The following is a 21,536-nucleotide window of genomic DNA, read 5'->3' as shown; positions in this document are numbered from 1 at the left end:
ACATAAATAAATGAAATATCCTACTTGCGACAATATAGCTAATGTACACTGAACAAAAATATTAACGCAACATGTAAAGTGTTGGTCCCATGTTTTACGAGCTGAAATAAAACATCCCAGAAATGTTCCATACGCACAAAAAGCTTAATTCTCTCAAATGTTGTGCATTTCGTCTTTGCCAAGATAATTCATCCACCTGACAGGTGTGGCAAATTTAAGAAGATGATTAAACAGCATGATCATTACACATGTACACCTTGTGCTGGGGACAATAAAAGGCAATAAAAGTCCACTTTAAAATGTGTAGTTTTGTCACACAACACAATGCCACAGATGCCTCAAGTTTTTAAGGAGCGTGCAATTTGAATGCTGACTGCAGGAATGTCCACCAGAGCTGTTACCGGATAATTTAATGTTCATTTCTCTATCATAACCACCTCCAACATTGTTTTAGAGAATTTGGCAGTACGTCCAACCAGCCTCACAACCACAGACCATGTGTATGGCGTTGTGTGGGCGAGCGGTTTGCTGATGTCAACATCCTATATCTTCCCTATATCTGTCACTCCCCTTGGTTCTTTCCTCAGGTGTTATTGACTCTGTTTCATGTCGGTGTGTTTTGTGTTCATTGTTTCTTTTATTTATTAAAACACTCACTCCCTGAACTTGCTTCCTGACTCGCAGCGCACTCGTTACAATCTAGATGTTACTGTAATGTTATAGCCTACAATTTGTCTGGTTTGTAATATTGTCACCAAACAAATTCGTTGATTGTCTATTAAGTGTGAATAAAATTGAATACATATTGTAGGCGATTTCTACACTGGCAATTTTAGAGGTTTAATCTGTCCGGGAAATCAGCTCTCAATGAGCAAGTACCCTAGACACCAGTCAACACCAAGTGCAGTCGACTGCTTGGCATATTGTTTACCCAGTAACTTATGTAGATGTAGTCTAATCCTTTTCATATTGTTTACCCAGTAACTTATGTACAGTACACATAGTTTAATACTTTTCTGTACAGTAAGTGTTTTGATTAAATCAAATTCTGTTCTTTATTTTACTAGTTAAGAACAAATTCTTATTTTCAATGACAGCCTATTTATTTTCAATGTTCAGGGGCAGAAAGACAGATTTGTACCTTGTCAGCTCGGGGATTTGAACTTGCAACCTTTCGGTTACTAGTCCAACGCTCTAACCACTAGGCTACGCTATGCTTACTGACAAAAGCAACGAAGGTTGAGAATGAAAGAAATACACTATAGCCTGTAGTTATACCAACATGCAATCAATTACAATACATTAAGAAGCTTTGTGGACTCCATTTAATGACATCTGTTACAATTCCATGTTGCACAATCACAAATAATGAGGAAGGTACAAGGGCATGAAGTAATGACAAACAGAGCAAATTCCATATGCTGCAAAAAACTGATATGTTCTCATTCTAGTAGCCTATGCACTCACTACCAGGTAATATTTTGTGAAAAACCATCACAGAAATATAAAACAAGACTTGTGAAAGAGCTTGGGCTGGTATCTAATTTCCTTATCAGGATATTCATTCCTTGGAACATGTTGATCACGTTCAGCTTTGTGTAGAAGTGGAATTTCATGAGCATCAACTTCATCGGCATAAAAGAAGGCAAACAACATGTCTGCCATTGTCGTGTACCTCCCCCGACTCTATTCGACTTCCGCCTTACCACGCAAACTCGCCCAGTGTGTCTGGATCTGAGTACCTCACTGACCCTTCACCGAATGCAAACACATTCGGGGCCGCCTGATTGGTCCAGAATCTGATGGGTTGAGCCAGAACACACTTGGGTAAAACAGCGGTTTGAAAATTCGCCATCGGATGTGATACTCTTATTGGCTAGTGCCGATCCAGTCGCTGATGACTTTGTTTTGTACAACACCCCTCGTGCCCCTCGTCACCACAAACGGCTTCAATGATGGCAGTCTCAGACTAAAGCATGTCGCGAACCACAGAGCAGTGGAAGAATAAGAGCGCGAGTCGTCAGGCTAGGCTAATGGTTCGATTCTGGGACTGTGAAAGGCAACTGACACGTTTATGTGACAGGGTTCAAGAAACTACTACCCTCCTTTCACCCCATAGTCATGGAGAAAGAACAGTCGAATGGGTAGGGGCACATGCGTGCAAAGCTAGCAAAAAAACAACAATGAAAGTGAAAAATAATGTACAATAAAACCTGACAAAGACATATATCACTTGTTTCAAAGTGTATTACTTTCACATATTTGATACATCTGTATTTTTTTATTTTGATCGATACTTCACTGGAGGACTTCAACACAACACAGATATTCAATGATATACAGTTGAGTCTCTGCCAAATAACTTACATTTTATGCTCCTTTTTGGATGATAATGTTTCAGAGTTAAGGAGAGGGACGGATAGAGAAAAAAAGATGAATGCTGCATTACTTACACATAGTTTAACTACAGGCTGTGAACCTAAATGAGAGGGACATGGATATGGTCTTCATCGCACACTTTTACAGTATCAATAAAAAACATTTCAAAGAACGATATTCGCATACTTTAAAAGGGGCATTTTTCTAACTTACAGATATACTCGTGCAGAAGCAAGAGTACATCTGGCGAGAATATGGCCTGCACAACAGCCAGACTGAAACTAGCCTGGTCCCAGATGTTTGTACCGTATAGCCAACTGTCATGTTTGCTACGACAATGAATGACCATAGGAGATGGTTCAGTAAGACGGCACAAAGAGATCTGGGACCAGGCTACACTGAAACGTCACGTTTACACAAGTATCCGGCCAACAGAACCACAGTTAATCTGATATAGAGTAATAACTCCCAGATATGTACAGTCAGAGGGAAAAGCATAACTGGGCTTGATGAAAGACAACAAAACCTGGCACGACTTAGGTCACGACTGCATTACTTGAACTCTGCTATTTTGATTGCAAAGACCCCACAATTCAACATTCTTTACCGAATACACACTTCACTATGTGCAATTCATTTTCATAGACCCCAGTTCTCTGACAGCTGGGTAGACGGCATATGTTCTTAGACTTATAGGCCTACTAACTAAGATTTTGGCGGTTGGTTTGGTGCCTAACCAGATTGCACAAATTAATGAGTGGATATAAAGTGAATATAGAAATGAAACAAGTTACTTGAGTGTGTAAAACCATGGCATTTGATAATAATGCCAGACAAAGCCTTTTTAAAACAGAGCTGCTTTTTGTCTTTAAAATCCCCCAAATGAGAGTCAACAAAAAGAGTAATACAACAATTAAACATCTGTAAAAAATAATCACAAATAAAAGATACTTTCAGAATACGATACTTGTTTTACATTAATAATTACAAATATTTCACATTTATGTATAGAATTCAAAGGATAAATTAATTTGCTGGATGGAAAGGGGTTTGTTCTGATATTGCAGGTACCTTCATCAGGCCTTTGGTGGGGTTTGTGTGTGTGTGTATGTATCTCTAACTGTGTGTGTGTGTGTGTGTGTGTGTATGTGTCTATCTATCTGAGGCCATGGCATCCTGGAAGCCCCACACCTCCAGCAGGGCCACCTGGAAGCTCTCGGTGGAGCAGAGCGGCGGGTTGTCGAAGGTGGTGCAGCGGGCTGTGCGTCCGTGGTTCAGTTCGCCGTCGATGTACAGCGCGTTGCCCTCTCCTCCCCCTGGCAGGAGACAGAACAGCAGGAGTTAAGACAGAAAAATGAGCTGAATCTAGGCGAGTGCACTGGATCTGAGAGATCAAAACACTTTTTAAAGAGACGCTGAGGGAGAGGAGAGGCACAGGCAAGGGCCACAGGGATCCTCAGTTCCTAGATGTTAGTTTAAATGCAACATTGTCAGGTCTACATCAGTCATCGATGAGGACAATCTACTCACTCTGGACAGTCTGTTTGATTAAGAACAAGAGACGCTGGTTACGAAGGACGGATTTCCACTCACCCACTATGATGGAGTCAACGTTGCCGGCCATGAACATGGAGGTGTTTCTGGAGTTGAGGTGGAAGTGTCGGGCCGAGAGGAAGGGTGACAGGCGGTTGGAGGGGTCAGCGGCCGGCCTCTCCACGGGGAGGCTGTTGTCATCAGAGCTCTGCCCGTCAGTGGGAGCCTCGTCCTCAGCAGGGTCCTCACTGCTCTGGGCCTTGATGGAGGAGGCCAGTTCCGGGTGGCGGATCACCACCCACTCGTACCTCTCCATCTCCGGCTTCAGCTATATGGACAAACACAGAGTAACAATCATTGATCACGTCTGAGTGTTTATTTTCATATATACACACACACACACACACACACTTGAGGGGTTTACCTTGAATCATCCAGACACAAACTGGATACTGAGACTCTGTTATATTTGGTGCTTTTTCCATTCCCCGTTTTTTCTCCCCGTGCATGCCTAATAGATCTCGATCCCCATCTTACAGTGTGTTGTTCCGTGTTCCTGTCCCGTGTGGCTCAGTTTGTAGAACATGGCGCTTGCAACGCCAGGGCTGTTGGTTCGATTCCCACGGGGGACCAGTACGAAAAAGAAGAGAGTCTGCTAAATAACTAACATTTTTTTCATGTAGGTGGTGTCAAGTGAGGATCAAGTGCTACGGTACCGTTCGGCTCCAGTTACAGGGGTTTCCGATGAGTGTGTGTTTCTGCCTGTGCAGGGCGGTATTCACAGGCAGACGGTCAGAGCACATAGCTGTGCATCATCCTCACCACAACACTTTAATAATTCAATGGAAAAGGAGTTGAAAGAAGGCTATTTCTAGACCCAGATACACTCGGCAAAACCTCTCTAAAATGTACAAAACCTTTTGTTAAATGATCAGCTATATCACTCAAGAAGAAATACTGCGTTTTGGACGTGACATGCTTTTCTGTTCGGAGTGGGTGGAGGCCAGACTGGTGACAAGGAGGCTTATTATTGTGACAGCGGATGAAGAAACTATTTGTAAATGGCACCCCCTGGTGTCCACTCTTAGTCACAAATTGCTACCTCGGAGGCGAAATTATATATGGGACGCCCCCAAAAGAATCCACATAACATTCTAATCCCCAACAAGGTTATTATAGTTGTGATTTTATATTAGTTTTCATTTGAAATTAGTTTAGGATTTTCATTTGAAATTCAGTTTAGTTTCAGTTAGTTTTCAGACTTGATTTACTAGATTTCATTCAAACATTTCTATTTCATATGATTTAATATTCACTTTTAGTGTTTGGGACAGAAAGTAGCCTTATGCATGGGAGGCAAGGAGCCATTTATGTGTTATAGGCCTATAGCGGTAGGTAGCCTAGTGGTTAGAGCGTTGGGCCAGTAACCGAAAGGTTGCTGGATAGAATCCCCGAGCTGACAAGGTAAAAATCTGTCATTCTGCCCCTGAACGAGGCAGTTCACCCACTGTTCCCCGGTAGGCAGGCATTGTAAATAAGAATTTGTTCTTAACCGACTTGCCTAGTTAAATGAAGGTCAAATAAATAAATAAATAGCAGGGGTACTCAAGTACTATTTGAGATGGTCCGGTCACACAAATTTCCTAGGTGGCAAACCCCAGTCACACCCTTCTTGATGGCAGAGAGAAAAATGAGCAGTTTTGAAGCTCATTTTCTGCCAGTCTACACATTATGCCATTGAGCAAAGAGAAAATGCAGTTTTAAAGCTTATTTCCTGCAATTCTACAAAATGTCCACGTCTTGTGTGTTCATATGATACCAGGAGTCTACAAAGGAGCTGATTGTGGACTACAGGAAATGCAGGGCCGAGCACGCCTCCATTCACATCGACGGTGCTGTAGTGGAGTCTGCCGTGTCCACATCACTAAGGACCTATCATGGTCCAAACACAGACGCGAAGAGGACATGACAACACCTCTTCCCCCTCAGGAGGCTGAAAAGATTTGGCATGGGCCCTCAGATCCTCATTAAGTTATACAGCTGCACCATTGAAAGCATCACCGCCTGGTATGGCAACTGCTCGGCATCCGACTGCAAGACGCTACAGAGGGTAATGCGTACGGCCCAGTACATCACTGGGGCCAAGCTTCCTGCTATCCACGACCTCTATACCAGGCGGTGTCAGAGGAAGGCCTTAAAAATGGTCAAATACTCCAGACACTCACACCACAGACTTTTCTCTCTGCTACCACACGGCAAGCAGTACCGGAGCTCCAAGCTTCTACCCCAAAGCCATACAACTGCTGAACAGTTAATTAAATGGCTCCCTGGACTTTCTTCTTTTCACCCCCTACCTACATGTACATAGTATCAATCAATCAATCAATCACCTAACCAAACCTACACATTACCTCAAACATCCCAACTACCTCGTACTGCCGTATCCTCACTCCAGTACCGGTACTTGTATATAGCCTGTATAGACTTATTGTTATTTTAGTGTGCTATTTTATTGCGTTACTATTTTATCTATTTGTTCATTTTCTTACTTTTAACTGCATTGTTGGGAAAGGGCTTATAAGTAAGCATTTCACCAAAACATTTATTTCAGTCGAATCCTGATCGAATTCCAAAATTCTTGTCTTTATCCTGACATTCTTTGTGGGTGCTGTTCAGATTAACTTTGGAGGTTGGTTGGGTTTTTCCATATTTTTTATTTTTTTTGTGATATCCAATTGGTAGTTACAGCTTTGTCCCATCGCTGCAACTCCCGTACGGACTCGGGAGAGGCAAAGGTCGAGAACCATGCGTCCTCCGAAACATGACCCCGCCATGCCGCACTGCTGCTTGACACACTGCTCGCTTAACCCGGAAGCCAGCCTGGTATCGAACCAGGGTTTGCGATGCAGTGCCTTTCCAAAAATGTACTAAAAATCATCCCATACGGGGCTTTGCCTTTTGCGACCGACCACTGCTGGTGTTGGTTTTGCTGCCGCCATTGTTCACGCTCATGCGCCGCACTCACTCTCGGATTTCTTCCCTCTTAGCTAGTGATACACAAGCTAGGCCTATTTGAAACATTGCCATATATTGGCAGCATTTACCCACCAGTTTCAGAAGCTCAAAAACCCCATAAAAAAAGCTTGAAACTGGCATTTGATTTTTGCACAAATCAAAATGTAAAAAAATCAAAAACATAATTTATGATGTTTATTTTAGTTAGTTTTGCAGTCAACAAAAGTTTCAGTATAGTTTGTTTTTCAACTGTTTTTCCTAATTTTATTTCAGTTTCCTAAATAGTTTTTCCAATTGTAGTTTTTACTTTAGTTTCAGTTTTAATTTACTATAATAACCTTGCTCCACAAAAGTAATTGGATGAGAAAAATTAAGTAAATAGGGAAATAAACACAACTCACCCTGAAGACAAAACATTCTCCAGTCCCAAAGAAGCTGAGTTTGTTCCCGCCTCGCTTGCGCTCCTCCCAATCGGTTGAGAGAAAGGCTCCACATACCTGGACAGACAATACAGGGCATGGTGAGAGGGTGTATTACAGTAGAATCAAGGAGAGAAGTGGGATAGGAAATAGAAGGATGGGACAATGTCAAAAGGCAAAGAAGAAGGACAACTTTTTTTATTTACTCAAATTTCAGTATTATAAAAAGTAGATACTGCATACTGTACATGTATTCATAGATGTCATTAAATGATAGGTCTTTACCATATCAATATGATTGAAAAACTGTAGATTTAAAACACCATGCTTACGTTTTCAGTGTCATAATAATGTGAGCTCGAGAGTTACTTGTCTATTGCCGTGGTTGTCATTATACTGTTACATGAGGGTGGTAAAGCACACACAATGTGTAAGTGTGTGTGTGTGTGTGTGTGTGTGTGTGTGTGTGTGTGGTCGTTACATCAGCTTCGCAGGTCCGGAGGAGTAGCAGAGTGGGCTCATACCCTTCAACATGAGCGTAAAACCTGGGACAAAAGGAATGGACAACCTCTATTACACAATCTGGCCATGTATGCATGTGTGAAATGAACCAGAAGAAAAACACACATAAGCTTCCCTTTAACAATCATGCTGCATCTTAAAGATGAGAAGCAAAAAGGAAGGGGGCCCTTTTAACTGACAACAACATTACGTTTAGCCTACAGTACGATACATTCCATGCATTTTTTTAACAAGGTCAGATTACATTCATTCTTGGTTTTATGATCATACTGCATTCTCTCTTTGGTCAATGATTTCTATGTAGCATAATTCAGAAAGTTAACCCATTCCTATTGAAAAAACACGTGTGAATTTAAGTCAGAGATCAGCCTTTTTCACTAGCCGAATGAAAGTCTTTATGGCCCCTAGTGATGTACTTTGGATAGCTCTGATACTCACCTGTGTCTCAGCTGATGAGCAGTACACCAATACAGGAGGGTAAATATTAACTAAACCTACAGTATTGATCCTTAATAAAAATCTGGCCCTGGGGAAAAAGTGTCAGGCTACGGTCTGCATTCTATAAACAAGATTCTGTTTCTGTGTGAGCTATGAATATGACCCTAAACTAAGTCTTCCGTTTGGCCCGAGGGTGATGGATTTAGTACCTGAGGCTGTACACGGGCCAGGGAATATTGAACAAGGGCCATTGCTGATTCATCACTAAACAAAAGTTATATTCTAGTGCTATTGCTGCTGAACACAAAGACATAAATGGGTGACCTTACTGTCCAAGTCATTCCCTTACCCTTCCGTTAAAGAGGCAATCTGCAGTTCAAACAATAACAAAGTGACAGTCCCGCCACTGTTTTGGTAAATAGTTGAGGGATGGGGCTGGAGAAATGTAACCGGTCTCAAATTAAGACAGATGTAATGGCTGACCAGCCATGATATCAAAATGTATAGTTTTAAGCATGTTTTTAGGATATGAAGTGTTTGTGTACAATTACATTTATAAACAATGGAGTAAAACAAGCTTATATTTTGGGGACTGGTAGGGTAAGAGTTGATTGAACTAAGCTCATGAGGCATTTCTAAGTTATATTCATCTATACATCTCTACACACACACACACACACACACACACACACACACACACACACACACACACACACTACCGTTCAAAAGTTTGGGGTCACTTAGACATTTCCTTGTTTTTTAAAGAAAAGTACATTTTTTGTCTATTAAAATAACATCAAATTGAGCAGAAATGCAGTGTAGACATTGTTAATGTTGTAAATGACTATTATAACTGGAAACGGCAGATTTTGAATGGAATATCTACATAGGCCCATTATCAGCAACCATCACTGCTGTGTTCCAATGGCACGTTGTGTTAGCTAATCCAAGTAAAAAGGCTGATTGATCATTAGAAAACCCTTTTGCAATTATGCTAGCACAGCTGAAAACTGTTGTTTGATTAAAGAAGCAATAAAACTGGCCTTCTTTAGACTAGTTGAGTATCTGGAGCATCAGCATTTGTGAGTTCGATTACAGGCTGAAATGGCCAGAAGAAACAAAGACCTTTCTTCTGAAACTCGTCAGTCTATTCTTGTTCTGAGAAATGAAGGCTATTCCATGTGAGAAATTGCCAAGAAACTGAAGATCTCGTACAACACGTACTACTCCCTTCACAGAACAGTGCAAACTGTCTCTAACCAGAATAGAAAGAAGAGTGGGAGGCCCCGGAGCACAACTGAGCAAGAGGACAAGTACATTAGAGTGTCTAGTTTGAGAAACAGACACCTCACAAGTCCTCAACTGGCTGCTTCATTAAATAGTACCAGCAAAACACCAGTCTCAACGTCAACAGTGAAGAGGCGACTCCGGGATGCTGGCCTTCTAGGCAGAGTTGCAAAGAAAAAGCCATATCTCAGACTGGCCAATAAAAAGAAAAGATTAAGATGAGCAAAAGAACAGACACTGGACAGAGGAACTCTGCCTAGAAGGCCAACATCCTGGAGTCGCCTCTTCACTGTAGACGTTGAGACTTGTGAGGTGTCTGTCAATTTGATGTTATTTTAATGGGCAACATTTTTTGCTTTTCTTTCAAAAACAAGGACATTTCTAAGTGACCCCAACTTTTGAAAGGTAGTGTGTATACATACACATTTAAAAGTAAAAGAATTGACGTACCAATCGCAAATTGCCCCTTTGTGGTAAAGTAGGCATGGTAGCCAAGACTGTGGCAAAATGTAGAGTAAGCTGTATGGTAAATTGGGCCCAGTGCAGGGTAAAGTGTACCAATGAGGATGAATAAAGTGGGCAGAATATCAGTTGCTCGGGTACATTACAGCATACCGACGATATTATTACATATCTGCGACATAATCATGTCTGCAATATTAATCGCATATCAGCGCTAAAGTTGCATATATGCGGTGATATAGCATCTCGATGATATGAAAATGTTGCTATTACCCAATCTTAGTTGTCTCTCTAAGTTTAGGTTGCTGTGGAACCTGAGACTAAGGTTAAAGTGTGTACAGGAAACTGTAGAGCGCAGGGGTATCAACCTTATTTCGGTCTCCACTGAGGTCCGAAGGACCGCACTGAAACTTGATTATAATTTGCCAAAAATAGCCTAGTAAATAGAATTTTCAATGCTCCCTGACTGTCTAGCTTTTGTTTCGGTGACTGTTAGCAAGCTGGACAGTGTAGAGACTGTATAAAAATGTAGGTCCATTATCATTTCCACACACTTTCAATTTGGTTTTAGGTATTTCAATGTAGACGGAGACCGTTTCCTCCCAGAAAACACCTACGGCCCACATCAGATCGGTATGTTTGACACCCCTGGTCTAGTGCTTTGCCTAGGCTGCAGTGAGTGGCTAAAGTGAGACTGGTAAAGTGGGTACTACAGTGGGCAGTGGGTACCGGTTGAGGCTGCAGCCGTGGGTGGACGTGGTGAAGAGAAGCTGCGGTTCGCACAGGGCGAAGCGCTCGGGGATCCACGACCAGATGTCCCTCATCTCCTTGGCGCTGACCACCTCCGAGGAGAAGGTGTCCGGGTTCAGAGCCAGCTGCACGTTGCGCCTGTAGCCATGGTAACCGGGCAGGAAGGAGATGACTACTTTGTCAGTAACACACAAACTCCTGATCGGTCAGTCAAAGTCTTTGTACAGCATGTAGGGCCATGAGGTTGTGGTAATGGAAGGTTAATACAGTATTTTCTGAGCTTGTCTGGATATGTCATGGTTGTTGTTGTAGTAACTGTACAACTCCTGACCTCAAGGGTCACAGCGTGAGCTGGAACCAACAGCACCTAATTCAGACCTTCAACAAGGTGATTGGACCGTCTAGCACTGTAGTCAGTCTGGGACTTTATTTAGACCTATTCAATTGAGTGTTAACAAGAAGCAAAAACCAGCACACCGTTTCTTGATTGTGCCTATGGTAGTGTGTTCTATGTCCAAATCGTGTTTTCCTGGTCACTTATAAAATTATAGTTTACAGAGAATGTGGACACGGTTTCTAATACAATTTATCACTAATGAGGGAGATCAGCTCAAGTATTAACAGGTGAAGAAAGAGAGCTGAGAGAGAGAGAGAAAAACACCTACCTCAGACTAACAGAGCCAAGTGCAAATGGGAGAATGGAGGAGCAGTAGACACATGGACACAGGAGTCAAGGTGAAAACAGAAGACGACGGTGGATGGAAAATGGACAGCAAAAACAAAAGGGGGGAAACTATGAACAGAATGGTGAGAAAAGAGCCACACAGACAGCCACAACAGGAAAAAGTGTGAGTGAACTAAAAACAGAAAATCAATTAACTATCCAAATGCTTTTAGTGGCAGGTGTCCAAATGATTTTAGCGGCAGGTCGTACCGGCTTTATATAGCCAGGAACGACGGACACTTTTCACTGGTGGTTTTGACTAGATGGGATGCCGAAAATGTTACTTTTCATAGCAGGTTAGGAGAATTAGGTTAAGGTTAGGAAAAGGGTTAGAGTTAGTTCAAATGCATAATGTCACATCCCTTCTAAACATAACCCTCACTGGTGGCTAAAGTTGTCACGCACGTTTTTTTTGGAGTGCATGCCTCTCATTCGTAGCGTACCATTCTGATTTGGTTCATGGCTTTTGAACTTAGAACCATGTTTTTGTTTTTTTTAACCGCCTTTTCTCCCCAATTTCGTGGTAGTTACAGTCTTGTCTCATCGCTGCAACACCCGTACGGACTCGGGGGAGGCGAAGGTTGAGAGCCGTGCGTCCTCCGAAACACGACCTCGCCAAGCCGCACTGCTTCTTGACACAATGCCCGTTTAACCCGGAAGCCAGCCGCACCAATGTGTCGGAGGAAACACAGTACACCTGGCGACCGTGTCAGCGTGCATTGCGCCACAGGAGTCGCTAGAGCGAGATGGGACAAGGACATCCCTGCCGGCCAAACCCTCTGCTAACCCGGAGGGCACTGGGCCAATTGTGCGCCGCCCCATGGGTCTCCCGGTCGCGGCCGGCTGCAACTGCCTGGACTCGAAAAAGGATCTCTAGTGGCACAGCTAGCACTCCGATGCAGTGCCTTAGACCACTGCGCCACTCGGGAGTCCTACATAGAACCTTGTCTAATGTTTATTTACGCTGTCATTAGCTAAAGAGCTAGCATAGCATTAGCAGAGGTACTAGTGTCCACTGCCTCATTGATATCCATTGACAGCGTTGTAGACAATAATTTCTCTAGAACTAAATTAACTCTCCAATTTCAATTAGACTCAATATGGCTCATGCTGTCTCTCTAGCCCTCACTCACCTCTTCTGTTTGACGGTGATGCCCTTCTGCTGCAGCGACTTCTCATTGGCGAGCTGCAGGAGGGTAATCTCTTTGCGACTGAACAGGCGGATGGAGAAGGCCTTCTCCAGCAGCTTGTCCGGGGTGATGCTGGAGCCGATGGCTTTGACAAAGGCCTGGATCTCCGCCTTGACCTCTGCAGAGTCCTGTTTCTGGCCCTCTGATGGCTGAGCTCCAGCTCCAGCCCCGGTTTTCTGCTTGCGATAGAACTTGAGCAGGGCCAGGGCCACGCGATACAACACCTTGTATCCTTCCACCAGGAAGACGTCTAGTACCCGGGCCACGTGGCTGAAGGGCAGGTCGCCCAGCACCCAGCGCTGCCAGCCCGAGTACACTTCCACCACGTCCTGAGCTGTGGCCACGATCAACTTGTGGGCGGCCGGGCAGTACTTGTTGGCCAGGTCGCCAAAGGTCATGCAGCTGGACTCGTAGGCCAGGAAGGTCTGGTCCACCAAGCGTCGGCCTGGCTCGTTGCAGGCCAGCAGACGGCTGATGTTCTCGAAGCATTGCGCCTCGTCAGCACTGAAGTGCAGCAGGAGGGCCGTCATGGCCGGCAGCGCCGGGCAGTGCGAGATGTCCGGGAACTGGCCAGCCAGACAGGAGATGACCCGGTGGACGGTGGTCACTGCGTCTGCTTTGAGGCAGTAGTGCGGAACAGCGCTGCCATCCACAAAGTCCGGCAGTGGGATGACGGACGAGGCTTTTTTACCTGTGCTGTCCCCCATGAGGTCACGATAGACCTCCGCGTCGGGGGTGACGGTGCGACAGGGGATGGCCTTGATGAGTTGCTGGTAAACCTGGGCACGAAGCTTGTGGTTCTTGGCCCAGTGGCCCTGCCTGGCCAGCTTCTTGAGCTCCACTGGGTCCTTGACGTCCAGTTTGGAGGGGCCACTGCTGTTGGCCAGGTCCCCCATCTGGGTCCAGTCCACAAAGCAGCCGTAGTCCTCCTCAGCCATGGCTGCAGTATGTTCTGGACTGCGGCTGAGGGGTCTGGAGTATAGCTTAGCCTAACTAGCCTTCTGTCCTCTTCACAACAAATAAGTCCAGGGTGTCTCTCAACCACCCATGATGTTTACTGCAGAGAGGGGAAAAGAACGAGATAACATTGTTACAAACATATGGGTTTGCTTGACAGGCTATTTGGAACTTAATGCAGGGGGAGGGCAGGACAAAGTAAAGGGAATGTTATATAAGCTAGCCTGTATGTGAGCGATTGCAGAATAAGACCTTTGATGTAGGCTAAAAATATGCAACCTACACTTGCTATATAGGTTAAGGTTGCCCTGACCGGCTGAGACTGGTTTTGACTAGGTACTATATAGCTACGACCGGAAGTTACTTTTTCATAGCAGGTTAGGAGAATTAATGTAGCAGGTTAGGATAAGGTTAGAAATAGGGTTAGCTAAAATGCACTCCTGCTACGAAAACTCACTTCTGGTCGTAGCTGTACTACATCTAGTCACAACCATCTAGTGTAAACAGCCATGCCTCAGGGCATAGGTTGAGTGAGCAATTAAGGGCAAAGGATTGTAAATATGTCTATAGTTTTAAGCAGCAAGGAAAAATGATGTTGCATGACAGAAACTGATAAAATTATTGAACTGAACAACACTACAATATGGGATCATCTTGGGTCACTGACTTCAAGCCAGAGGGCTGCAATCCCAGGTACAGAGATGCAGCTGAGTGCCACCCCCAGCTAAAACTAAATGACTTTAGTTAGCTGGCTATAGATTTCAACTATATTGAAGAACTGCATTATTATGCAAAATTAACTGTCTGTGTGTAGGATCAGCCAGCAAGGGACACTGATGATAACAACTAATGTGATCAAGACAGCTAGCTATACTGAACAAAAATATTTATTTAACTACGTAAATCAGTTAAGAACAAATGTTTATTTACAATGACGGCCTACCCCGGCCAAACCCTCCCCTAACGCAACGACGCTGGGCCAATTGTGCTCCGCCCTATGGGACTCCCGATCACGGCCAGATATGATATAGCCCGGGATCGAACCAGGGTCTGTAGTGACGCCTCTAGCACTGAGATGCAGTGCCTTACACCGCTGCGTCACTTGGGAGCAACAATTTCAAAGATTTTACTGATTTACATTTTATTGAAGGAAATCAGTCAATTTAAAGAAATTCATTAGGTCCTAATCTATGGATTCCACATGACTGGGAATACAGATATGCATATGTTGGTCACAGATACTTTAAAAGAAATGGGCCTCAGGATCTGGGCACGGCATCTCTGTGCATTCAAATTGCCATAGATAAAATGCAATTGTGTTCGTTGTCAGTAGCTTATGCCTGCCCATACCATAACCCCACCGCCATCATGGGACAGTCTGTTCACAATGTTGACATCAGCAAACTGCTTGCCCACAGGACGCCATATACATGGTCTGCAGTTGAGGCCTGTTGGACCTAGTGCCAAAGTCTCAACAACAACAAAAAAACGTTGGAGGTAGCTTACAGTAGAGAAATTAACATTAAATTATCTGGCAAAAGCTCTGGTGGACACGCCTGCAGTCAGCATGCCAATTGCACCCTCCCTCAAAACTTGAGACATCTGTGGCATTGTGTTGTGTGACAAAACTACACATTTTAGAGTGGCCTTTTTATTGTCCCCAGCACAAGGTGCATCTGTGTAATGATCATGCTGTTTAATCAGCTTCTTGATATGCCACACCTGTCAGGTGGCTGGATTATCTTGGCAAAGGAGAAATGCTCACTAACATGGGATGTAAACAAATATGCAAAAAAATGTAGAGAAATAAGCTTTTTGTGCGTATGAAAAAGTGTATATGATATTTTATTTCAACTCATGAAACCAACACTTTACGTTTATATTTTTGTTCAGCGTAGATAGTTAGCCAACACTGACTAGGATAATTCATTTGACAGGCGACAAGGTGCCGACACCACAACTCTGCATAGCTATATGGGGCTGGGTAAGAAATGCATTCATATTGCTGGAATAAAACGGACTAAAATGTAGTTGGTCGTTTAGCTAGAACCTGCGAACGCCGTGAAAGCTGATAGCTAGTGGCAACCCTGGCAAAGGTGACAGGTAGCGCTAGCTAGAAATGCGGACAGAACGCGCGCTAACAAAGCGGTTTCCTTCCATTCACGTTAGCAATTGCCATTGGTCCATTGTCTGGTCAGTGTTCTCACCAGGTCAATGCGTAGCATAACATTAGCTAGAATAGCTAGCTAGTTATATCACGTCAAAGAACTCGCTACGACCATAAAGCATTTTCTTCAGCTGCCGAGAGATAGTTAGCCAGCTAGCACCTAGCTAACTAGCGACAAGATAGCGAGACAAATTCTCTTCCTCACTGTCAACATTGGTCGTTGTTGAACTTGCATTGCGAGCGGGCTAACTAATATTATCACGGTGCATAAGGGCAAGAGGACTGCGCATGTGTGTTAATAACTGCTGAAGAAACAACAAGACATGAGAAATACCTGTCAAGATATGAAATAACCCTACCTGGTTTGGTCAGATGTCTTGAGATGTTGGAGCTGCATTCATATTTGTCAGTTTCGGACATGCGCAGTGTCTCTACTCCTGTAACCGCTACTAGCAGGAGCCATATGGCGGAGTGAGTGTAGAATGCAATTCATATGGGATTTGTTATGCCATTTTTTTCCCCCTTTACGCTTTATTCGATATATGAAATTGCACTGGCCTCTGCTTTAAATGGGGAGGGGAAACCTTTTAGCTATATACAAGTCTAGAAATCATTAAAACATATCATGTCGCAGGGTGCAACAACCATTCGCCTACCATTTGAAAATCTAATTACCAAACATGATAGTGCAAAGAACTTGAGAAGATTTTGAAAAAACAAGATGCGCCACTGCTGTTTTAGGCAACATCAGAGTTACTGTGAGTGAGCCAGTTGGGAGTGGTGGAATAGAGGCAATATCATCTGATTCATCAAGCCTTGTTTACAGGCCTGGCTGTCTGTCAAAGTAGTTACGGGCACTGGAAAAGGACTGGAAGGCACCCAGGCAATTTTAACAAAACCCTGCTTTGTCCTCCAACTCAAAAGCGCACGCCAAAAACAACGCCCAGCACATGACAGTTATTACAGATAACTCAATTAGGCCATCATTGCCACTCCAATATGGTTCTGGCCTTGTGTTTTTGCTTTGTATTCTCTCATTATGTTGTTCATTTCTTCATTTGGTGTTCTTGCAACAACAACAAGCTGACCCGTAGGCCTATGTGTGTGATGAAACTTGAAAAAACAAATTGCCAAATGTCCACACTATGTCCACTCCATCATGTGCTTTTCTGAGAAGACCTTAGACATACTGTATTTTGTGGATGATAACCCACTCATATGACTCACAATAATGACATAGAATAAATACACTGTCCACAACAGTACTCCCTCTCTACTCTGTATAATTATGTTGTGTTTACCTGTCTTTTCAGGTCTACCCTGTCCTGTCTGTCTCAAAGCCAGCTTTTCTATGACCATGGAGTTGGTTAATGGAGCCTTTGTTACATGCCAGCTGCTGGCATCAGTCCAACAGACATGACTGTAGGAGTGGACAGCATTCATATCATGTGAGGTACACTAATCCATAGGACGCTGACTATCGCGCTAGGGTTACAGTACATTTAGTGCTGTATACAAGCACAACAAACACCGACCCTCAGCCTATAGCACGCTTTAACCTCAGCTATTTGATTGGACAGAGAATACCACTGTTCTGTGAGAGATTGAGGTGGGGAGAGAGAGAGCGAGACAGATGGATCTAAAGCCAGTAAGCCTTGAGGTACAAGCTTATGGGGGGGTTTATGCTCATCAAATCCTTCCGCTCCGACACACTGTGACATCACACCTATGGAAGGCAGGCGCGCACACACACATGCAGGCACGTACATACGCACACAAACATGGACACGTGCACACACACACCCTTGCGGTGTTCGAAGAAAGGTTTGACGTCAAGTGCTGATGTCAAGGTCGGACGTACTTAAGTGAGATGTTTGTTTGCCAAGTTGAACCTAAAGACGTTCAATGTTAATTGCATTACCAGTTTCGGTGCAATTTTCACAATGACCATATTATACATACTATAAAGACCCTTTGACATTAAAGTGACATTGACATTTCACATTGATAAAGTTGCCCTCCGATCAGGGGAGGGTGGTAATGGGACATTAGTTTCATTTCCTTATTTCATTACACTAAAAACTTTAAACAAGTGGATACAAACTGAAAGGGATATAATCTTTAGTCTTCTCATTCTAATGGTAGTTGAGTTTCCCCTACAAAAATAACCTAAAGAAGGATCATTACCACCCTACAACAGGAAATAGGCCTATCAAAACTGGGACTAGGCTGCCCTCTTCAGGCTGCATGAGGAACTGCACATACTATATCTGTCCAACTACTAATTGTCTCCTGCATTCTAAACTCCTCTCCTCTGCTATTTCTAAGGTCAGGTGTCCTTCAAAAGTCTTATGTGTGCGACCTGAAGTGGTGTGTGTGTGTGTGAGTGAGTAAACTGGAATAATAGAGAGAAGTATTATTGATATGCAAGCCTATCATAAGGCACAACGTTGTGTTTTTATTATTTGCTTGCTTTTGGCAATGAAATTAGTTAATTTATGTGTTAAATCTCATAATATGCCCTCTAAGACATTCAAATAGGCTGGGGTAGCAAGTAGAGTCCCCAGTTCAGTTGTGTTTCCATTCACAAATAGGGCTTTTTATTCTGGGCGGTAAGGCTGAAAGAGGCTGTGTCACCCAATAGCGTGAGCTCTATTGTATCTGTGAAAGGCCCCAGCAGCACCATGGGTATTGTGTTCTCAAGAGGGGAATCAGGTTTCCTTGACAACCGCAGGATGCCTACCCAGAGGCCTAGGGACGGAGAAAAGGAGGCCAGAGAAGGAGGGAAAGAGACAAAAAACAAATGAGACTTTCCAGCCCCGCGTTTTCTCCAGATTTTTTTTATCAGGTCTTTTTTGAAAGAGGGAGCGATGGAGGAGGTTGCCGCCCGGTCGTGACGGAGCCTTAGAGCGTTTGTGTGGTCTGTGTGTGTGTTTGTGTGTGTGTCCGCGCTGAATCGGTGAGTACGCCTAGCTGTTCCAATGTCTTTATAACTCTGGCTTATAGACCACACAGAGTAACAAAACAAAGGATGGAGAGAGAGGGACTGGACTATTGGCACAGTTTGTGACATTTATCAGTCTATCATTAACTTTCAATAGGAAACACAAAGACACACGTTGAGCCACTTTTACGCCTCGTCAAAACTATGACTGAATATGGAAGGGGATTAATATATTCCCGTCAGTGTAAATGGAAACTATGATCCAACTATCCGTGATGTGGCGTTTTGGACTGAATGGGGATCTTGTAAACAAAGGAAACCATTTTGACCCTATCTGCCTTATCTTCACTGTTGAGAACAGTGAATTTTTTTTAAATAATAATTGATTACTAGAGGCAGCATCTCTTTGCGTTTCTTTTTCCAAATTATTGCACTATTGACTGATAATAACTCTTATTTCTTCTAATGTATGATTTTCTGTTTTGACAGTCAGGCCCAGATCTTGACTCTGGATCATGCGTTTTACACTGCGACCCCGGAGGTAAGGGATCTTTCCAAAAGCCTAACGATTGATTAAGACTAGATCTGCTGTGTAGGAATACGGTTGACTCCTTATAAACAGTTCACACATCTGATAAGTGTTCAGATCTCTGGGTATCGGCATGTGTATATTGCATGTTTGTCATGCCAGTTACATCGCACTTATCGGGAGTTGACTGAACATACGGTAAATGGACTATAATATAGACTTGACTGACTGTTGGACCCACTAACAATGGACTTACTAAGTGTTGAACTATGTGGTGTCATCCTGTAGCTGTTATTTTGGAGTATTTTCTTTGTCGCTGGTAGCCCTATAGTGGATGATGTTTTCGCAAATACCCGGGCCAGTCGCTGAGATCTCTTTGACAGATTTCTCTATATGGAGAGCTTTACTAATACAATTGAATTGAATTGAATCGGCTTGAGTGCTGAGTTTGGCCTTGTGTTTGGCTTGGCCCGAGTGCGTTTCACTTCTGGAACACACTCTTCGTAGCCGATTTGCTCAGACGAAAAGCCCAGTCCTCTTCTGCCCCAGTAAAAACCCAAACCCCAAAGGAGTCGCTTGCTCAAGTCGCTCTCACACCGTGACAGCACGTCACTCTCCAGCTGTTTGTTATGACGAAGAGAACCACTCTAATTTGAAGTCTGTCCATGGAACAAGTTAATTCCCTCTTCTTCTCAATGTGCTCAGTGCAGGACAAACTGAGACTACACGGAGATCAGCACAACGAATTACATGACTTTTGGGCAAACTTGGTGCCCCTCTACGTGGCACTACATGATACACAAAATGATACTATGTGTCGAAGCTAAATAAAAGTTCATTGCAATTACATTACGAGTAGAGGTAGTTAGTTTAGTGTAGTGATGATTTCTGCTAAGCCCAACGCTAACCCATGTCCGTCTGTCCTCCTGTCTGTCTCCAGTGGCTGCTTGGTGCTGTGTCTTTCTGTCTCTCTGCTCACCCTGCTGCTGCAGAGCCTCTGGGTGCCTCCAGAGATGACCAGAGAGGAGCCGGCAGGTGCAGGGAGGTCTCCTGAGGAACAGGGTAAGTGTCCCGTGTGGCTCAGTTGGTAGAGCATGGTGTTTGCAACGCCAGGGTTGTGGGTTCGATTCCCACGGGGGACCAGTATGGAGAAAAATAAATGTATGAAATGTATGCATTCACTACTGTAAGTCGCTCTGGATAAGAGCATCTGCTAAATGACTAAAATGTAAATGTAATGTGTCCCAAGCATAGAAATATAATCTACAGTCATTATACTGTATTTCTATGGTCCTACTCTCTCTCGAGGAATAAATTAGATAGTGAAATGCTTTACATGACAGAACTATGCTGACTGACACCTGTGATAAGATCTTTTCTAGTGTGGACTCTCTCTCTCTCTCTCTCTCTCTTTGCCACTCCTTCCTGTAGTCCTATGGTTGGTGAGGAGTGATGCCGTAACTGTCAGCTGAGTAAACAGGCAGGGGGTGGATAGGGGGTGACATCACCATCATAGGGTTCCTTCCTGTATGTGTCATTGGATAGATAGCCTATCCCAAAGGGTTCTCTGTTTAACCCCTATCCTCAGACTCCTGGACCCCACATCTACAACCTCCCTGTGGGTCTATAACCAGTGTATACACACACACACCGGTAACCCCACACCACCGACACCCTAGCCCAAAATATTACAGTACTATTTTATTGTCCGATTACCACGTTTGCTCAATACTAGCTATTCAGCGCCAGGCCAGCCCAACATTTTATAGACCACTCTACGTTTGTGCAAATGCTAATGTCTCAATCAGGAAGTCCTTGATCGGCCCTCCCAAATAGCCCCTTAAAGCCCAACTGACAGGCCTCTTAAACACACATTTACTTTTTACTACGCCCCTGGTTGACTTGTTTTTCTGGCCGTCTGCTGCAGTCTGGCTGGTTAGGTTGCTGTACGCTTATTATGTATACCATGGGGTTCGTCAGACAAGGAAAAGGACTACTGCTTTAGGTCAGCCAGAGGCATTGAGTGGAAGTGGAACAAACAACATTATGTGATGTTTGTTTTACAGTATGTTTGGCTAGCGACCGTTTATACTGGGCGGTCTATGTCTACACTCTTAGAAACAAGGTGCTATCTAGAACCTAAAAGGGTTCCTCGGCTGTCCCCATAGGAGAACCCTTTGAAGAATCAAATCAAATTTTATTGGTCACGTACACATGGTT

The 21,536-nt window shown here is 43.7% G+C and overlaps 2 protein-coding genes across 5 annotated transcripts in view; one reads left to right on the top strand and one right to left on the bottom strand.

Moving 5' to 3' along the window:
* Positions 1 to 1,311: 1,311 nt before the first annotated feature.
* On the bottom strand, positions 1,312 to 16,303 carry tbc1d24 (TBC1 domain family, member 24). 2 transcript variants are annotated; one of them, XM_029710229.1, is made up of 8 exons: positions 16,203 to 16,303; positions 12,663 to 13,776; positions 11,471 to 11,476; positions 10,785 to 10,943; positions 7,828 to 7,891; positions 7,329 to 7,424; positions 3,973 to 4,240; positions 1,312 to 3,695 (listed from the first exon to the last, which is right to left on the bottom strand). In XM_029710229.1, the coding sequence occupies exons 2-8, from the start codon at positions 13,655 to 13,657 to the stop codon at positions 3,532 to 3,534; spliced, it is 1,752 nt and encodes a 583-aa protein (XP_029566089.1). In that variant the 5' UTR covers positions 13,658 to 13,776; positions 16,203 to 16,303; the 3' UTR covers positions 1,312 to 3,531. The 2 variants fall into 2 exon arrangements, with proteins under 2 accessions (XP_029566089.1, XP_029566098.1); XM_029710238.1 differs by lacking the exon at positions 11,471 to 11,476.
* LOC115159989 (alpha-1,6-mannosylglycoprotein 6-beta-N-acetylglucosaminyltransferase B) overlaps positions 15,541 to 21,536 on the top strand; it is a 46,580-nt gene continuing 40,584 nt past the window's right edge. Inside the window, exons 1-4 of one of the 3 annotated variants that reach the window (XM_029710201.1) lie at positions 15,541 to 15,660; positions 17,157 to 17,296; positions 19,277 to 19,328; positions 20,257 to 20,378. In XM_029710201.1, coding sequence (XP_029566061.1) covers positions 19,303 to 19,328; positions 20,257 to 20,378 — 148 coding nt within the window. In that variant the 5' untranslated portion in view covers positions 15,541 to 15,660; positions 17,157 to 17,296; positions 19,277 to 19,302. Of the gene's footprint in view, positions 15,661 to 16,234; positions 16,315 to 17,156; positions 17,297 to 19,276; positions 19,329 to 20,256; positions 20,379 to 21,536 lie in introns of those variants that run through there. The other 2 variants (XM_029710209.1, XM_029710192.1) reach the window with 2 other exon arrangements.

Source organism: Salmo trutta, chromosome 2 (assembly GCF_901001165.1).
Source record: "Salmo trutta chromosome 2, fSalTru1.1, whole genome shotgun sequence".
In the NCBI taxonomy this organism is placed as follows: domain Eukaryota; kingdom Metazoa; phylum Chordata; class Actinopteri; order Salmoniformes; family Salmonidae; genus Salmo; species Salmo trutta.
Note: the sequence above shows the minus strand (reverse complement) of the source record. Positions and strands in the feature narration are given on the sequence as shown.

Bases quoted from the DNA above. Each gene is read 5' to 3' on its own strand.
- tbc1d24 (XM_029710229.1), bottom strand. From the start codon at position 13,657: ATGGCTGAGGAGGACTACGGCTGCTTTGTGGACTGGACCCAGATGGGG. The intron at 7,892-10,784 runs GTACCCACTGCC...CTTTTGTCCCAG, and splicing joins CACGGCTGCAGCCTCAACCG to GTTTTACGCTCATGTTGAAG. The intron at 7,425-7,827 runs GTAACGACCACA...TTGTCTGTCCAG, and splicing joins TCCGGACCTGCGAAGCTGAT to GTATGTGGAGCCTTTCTCTC.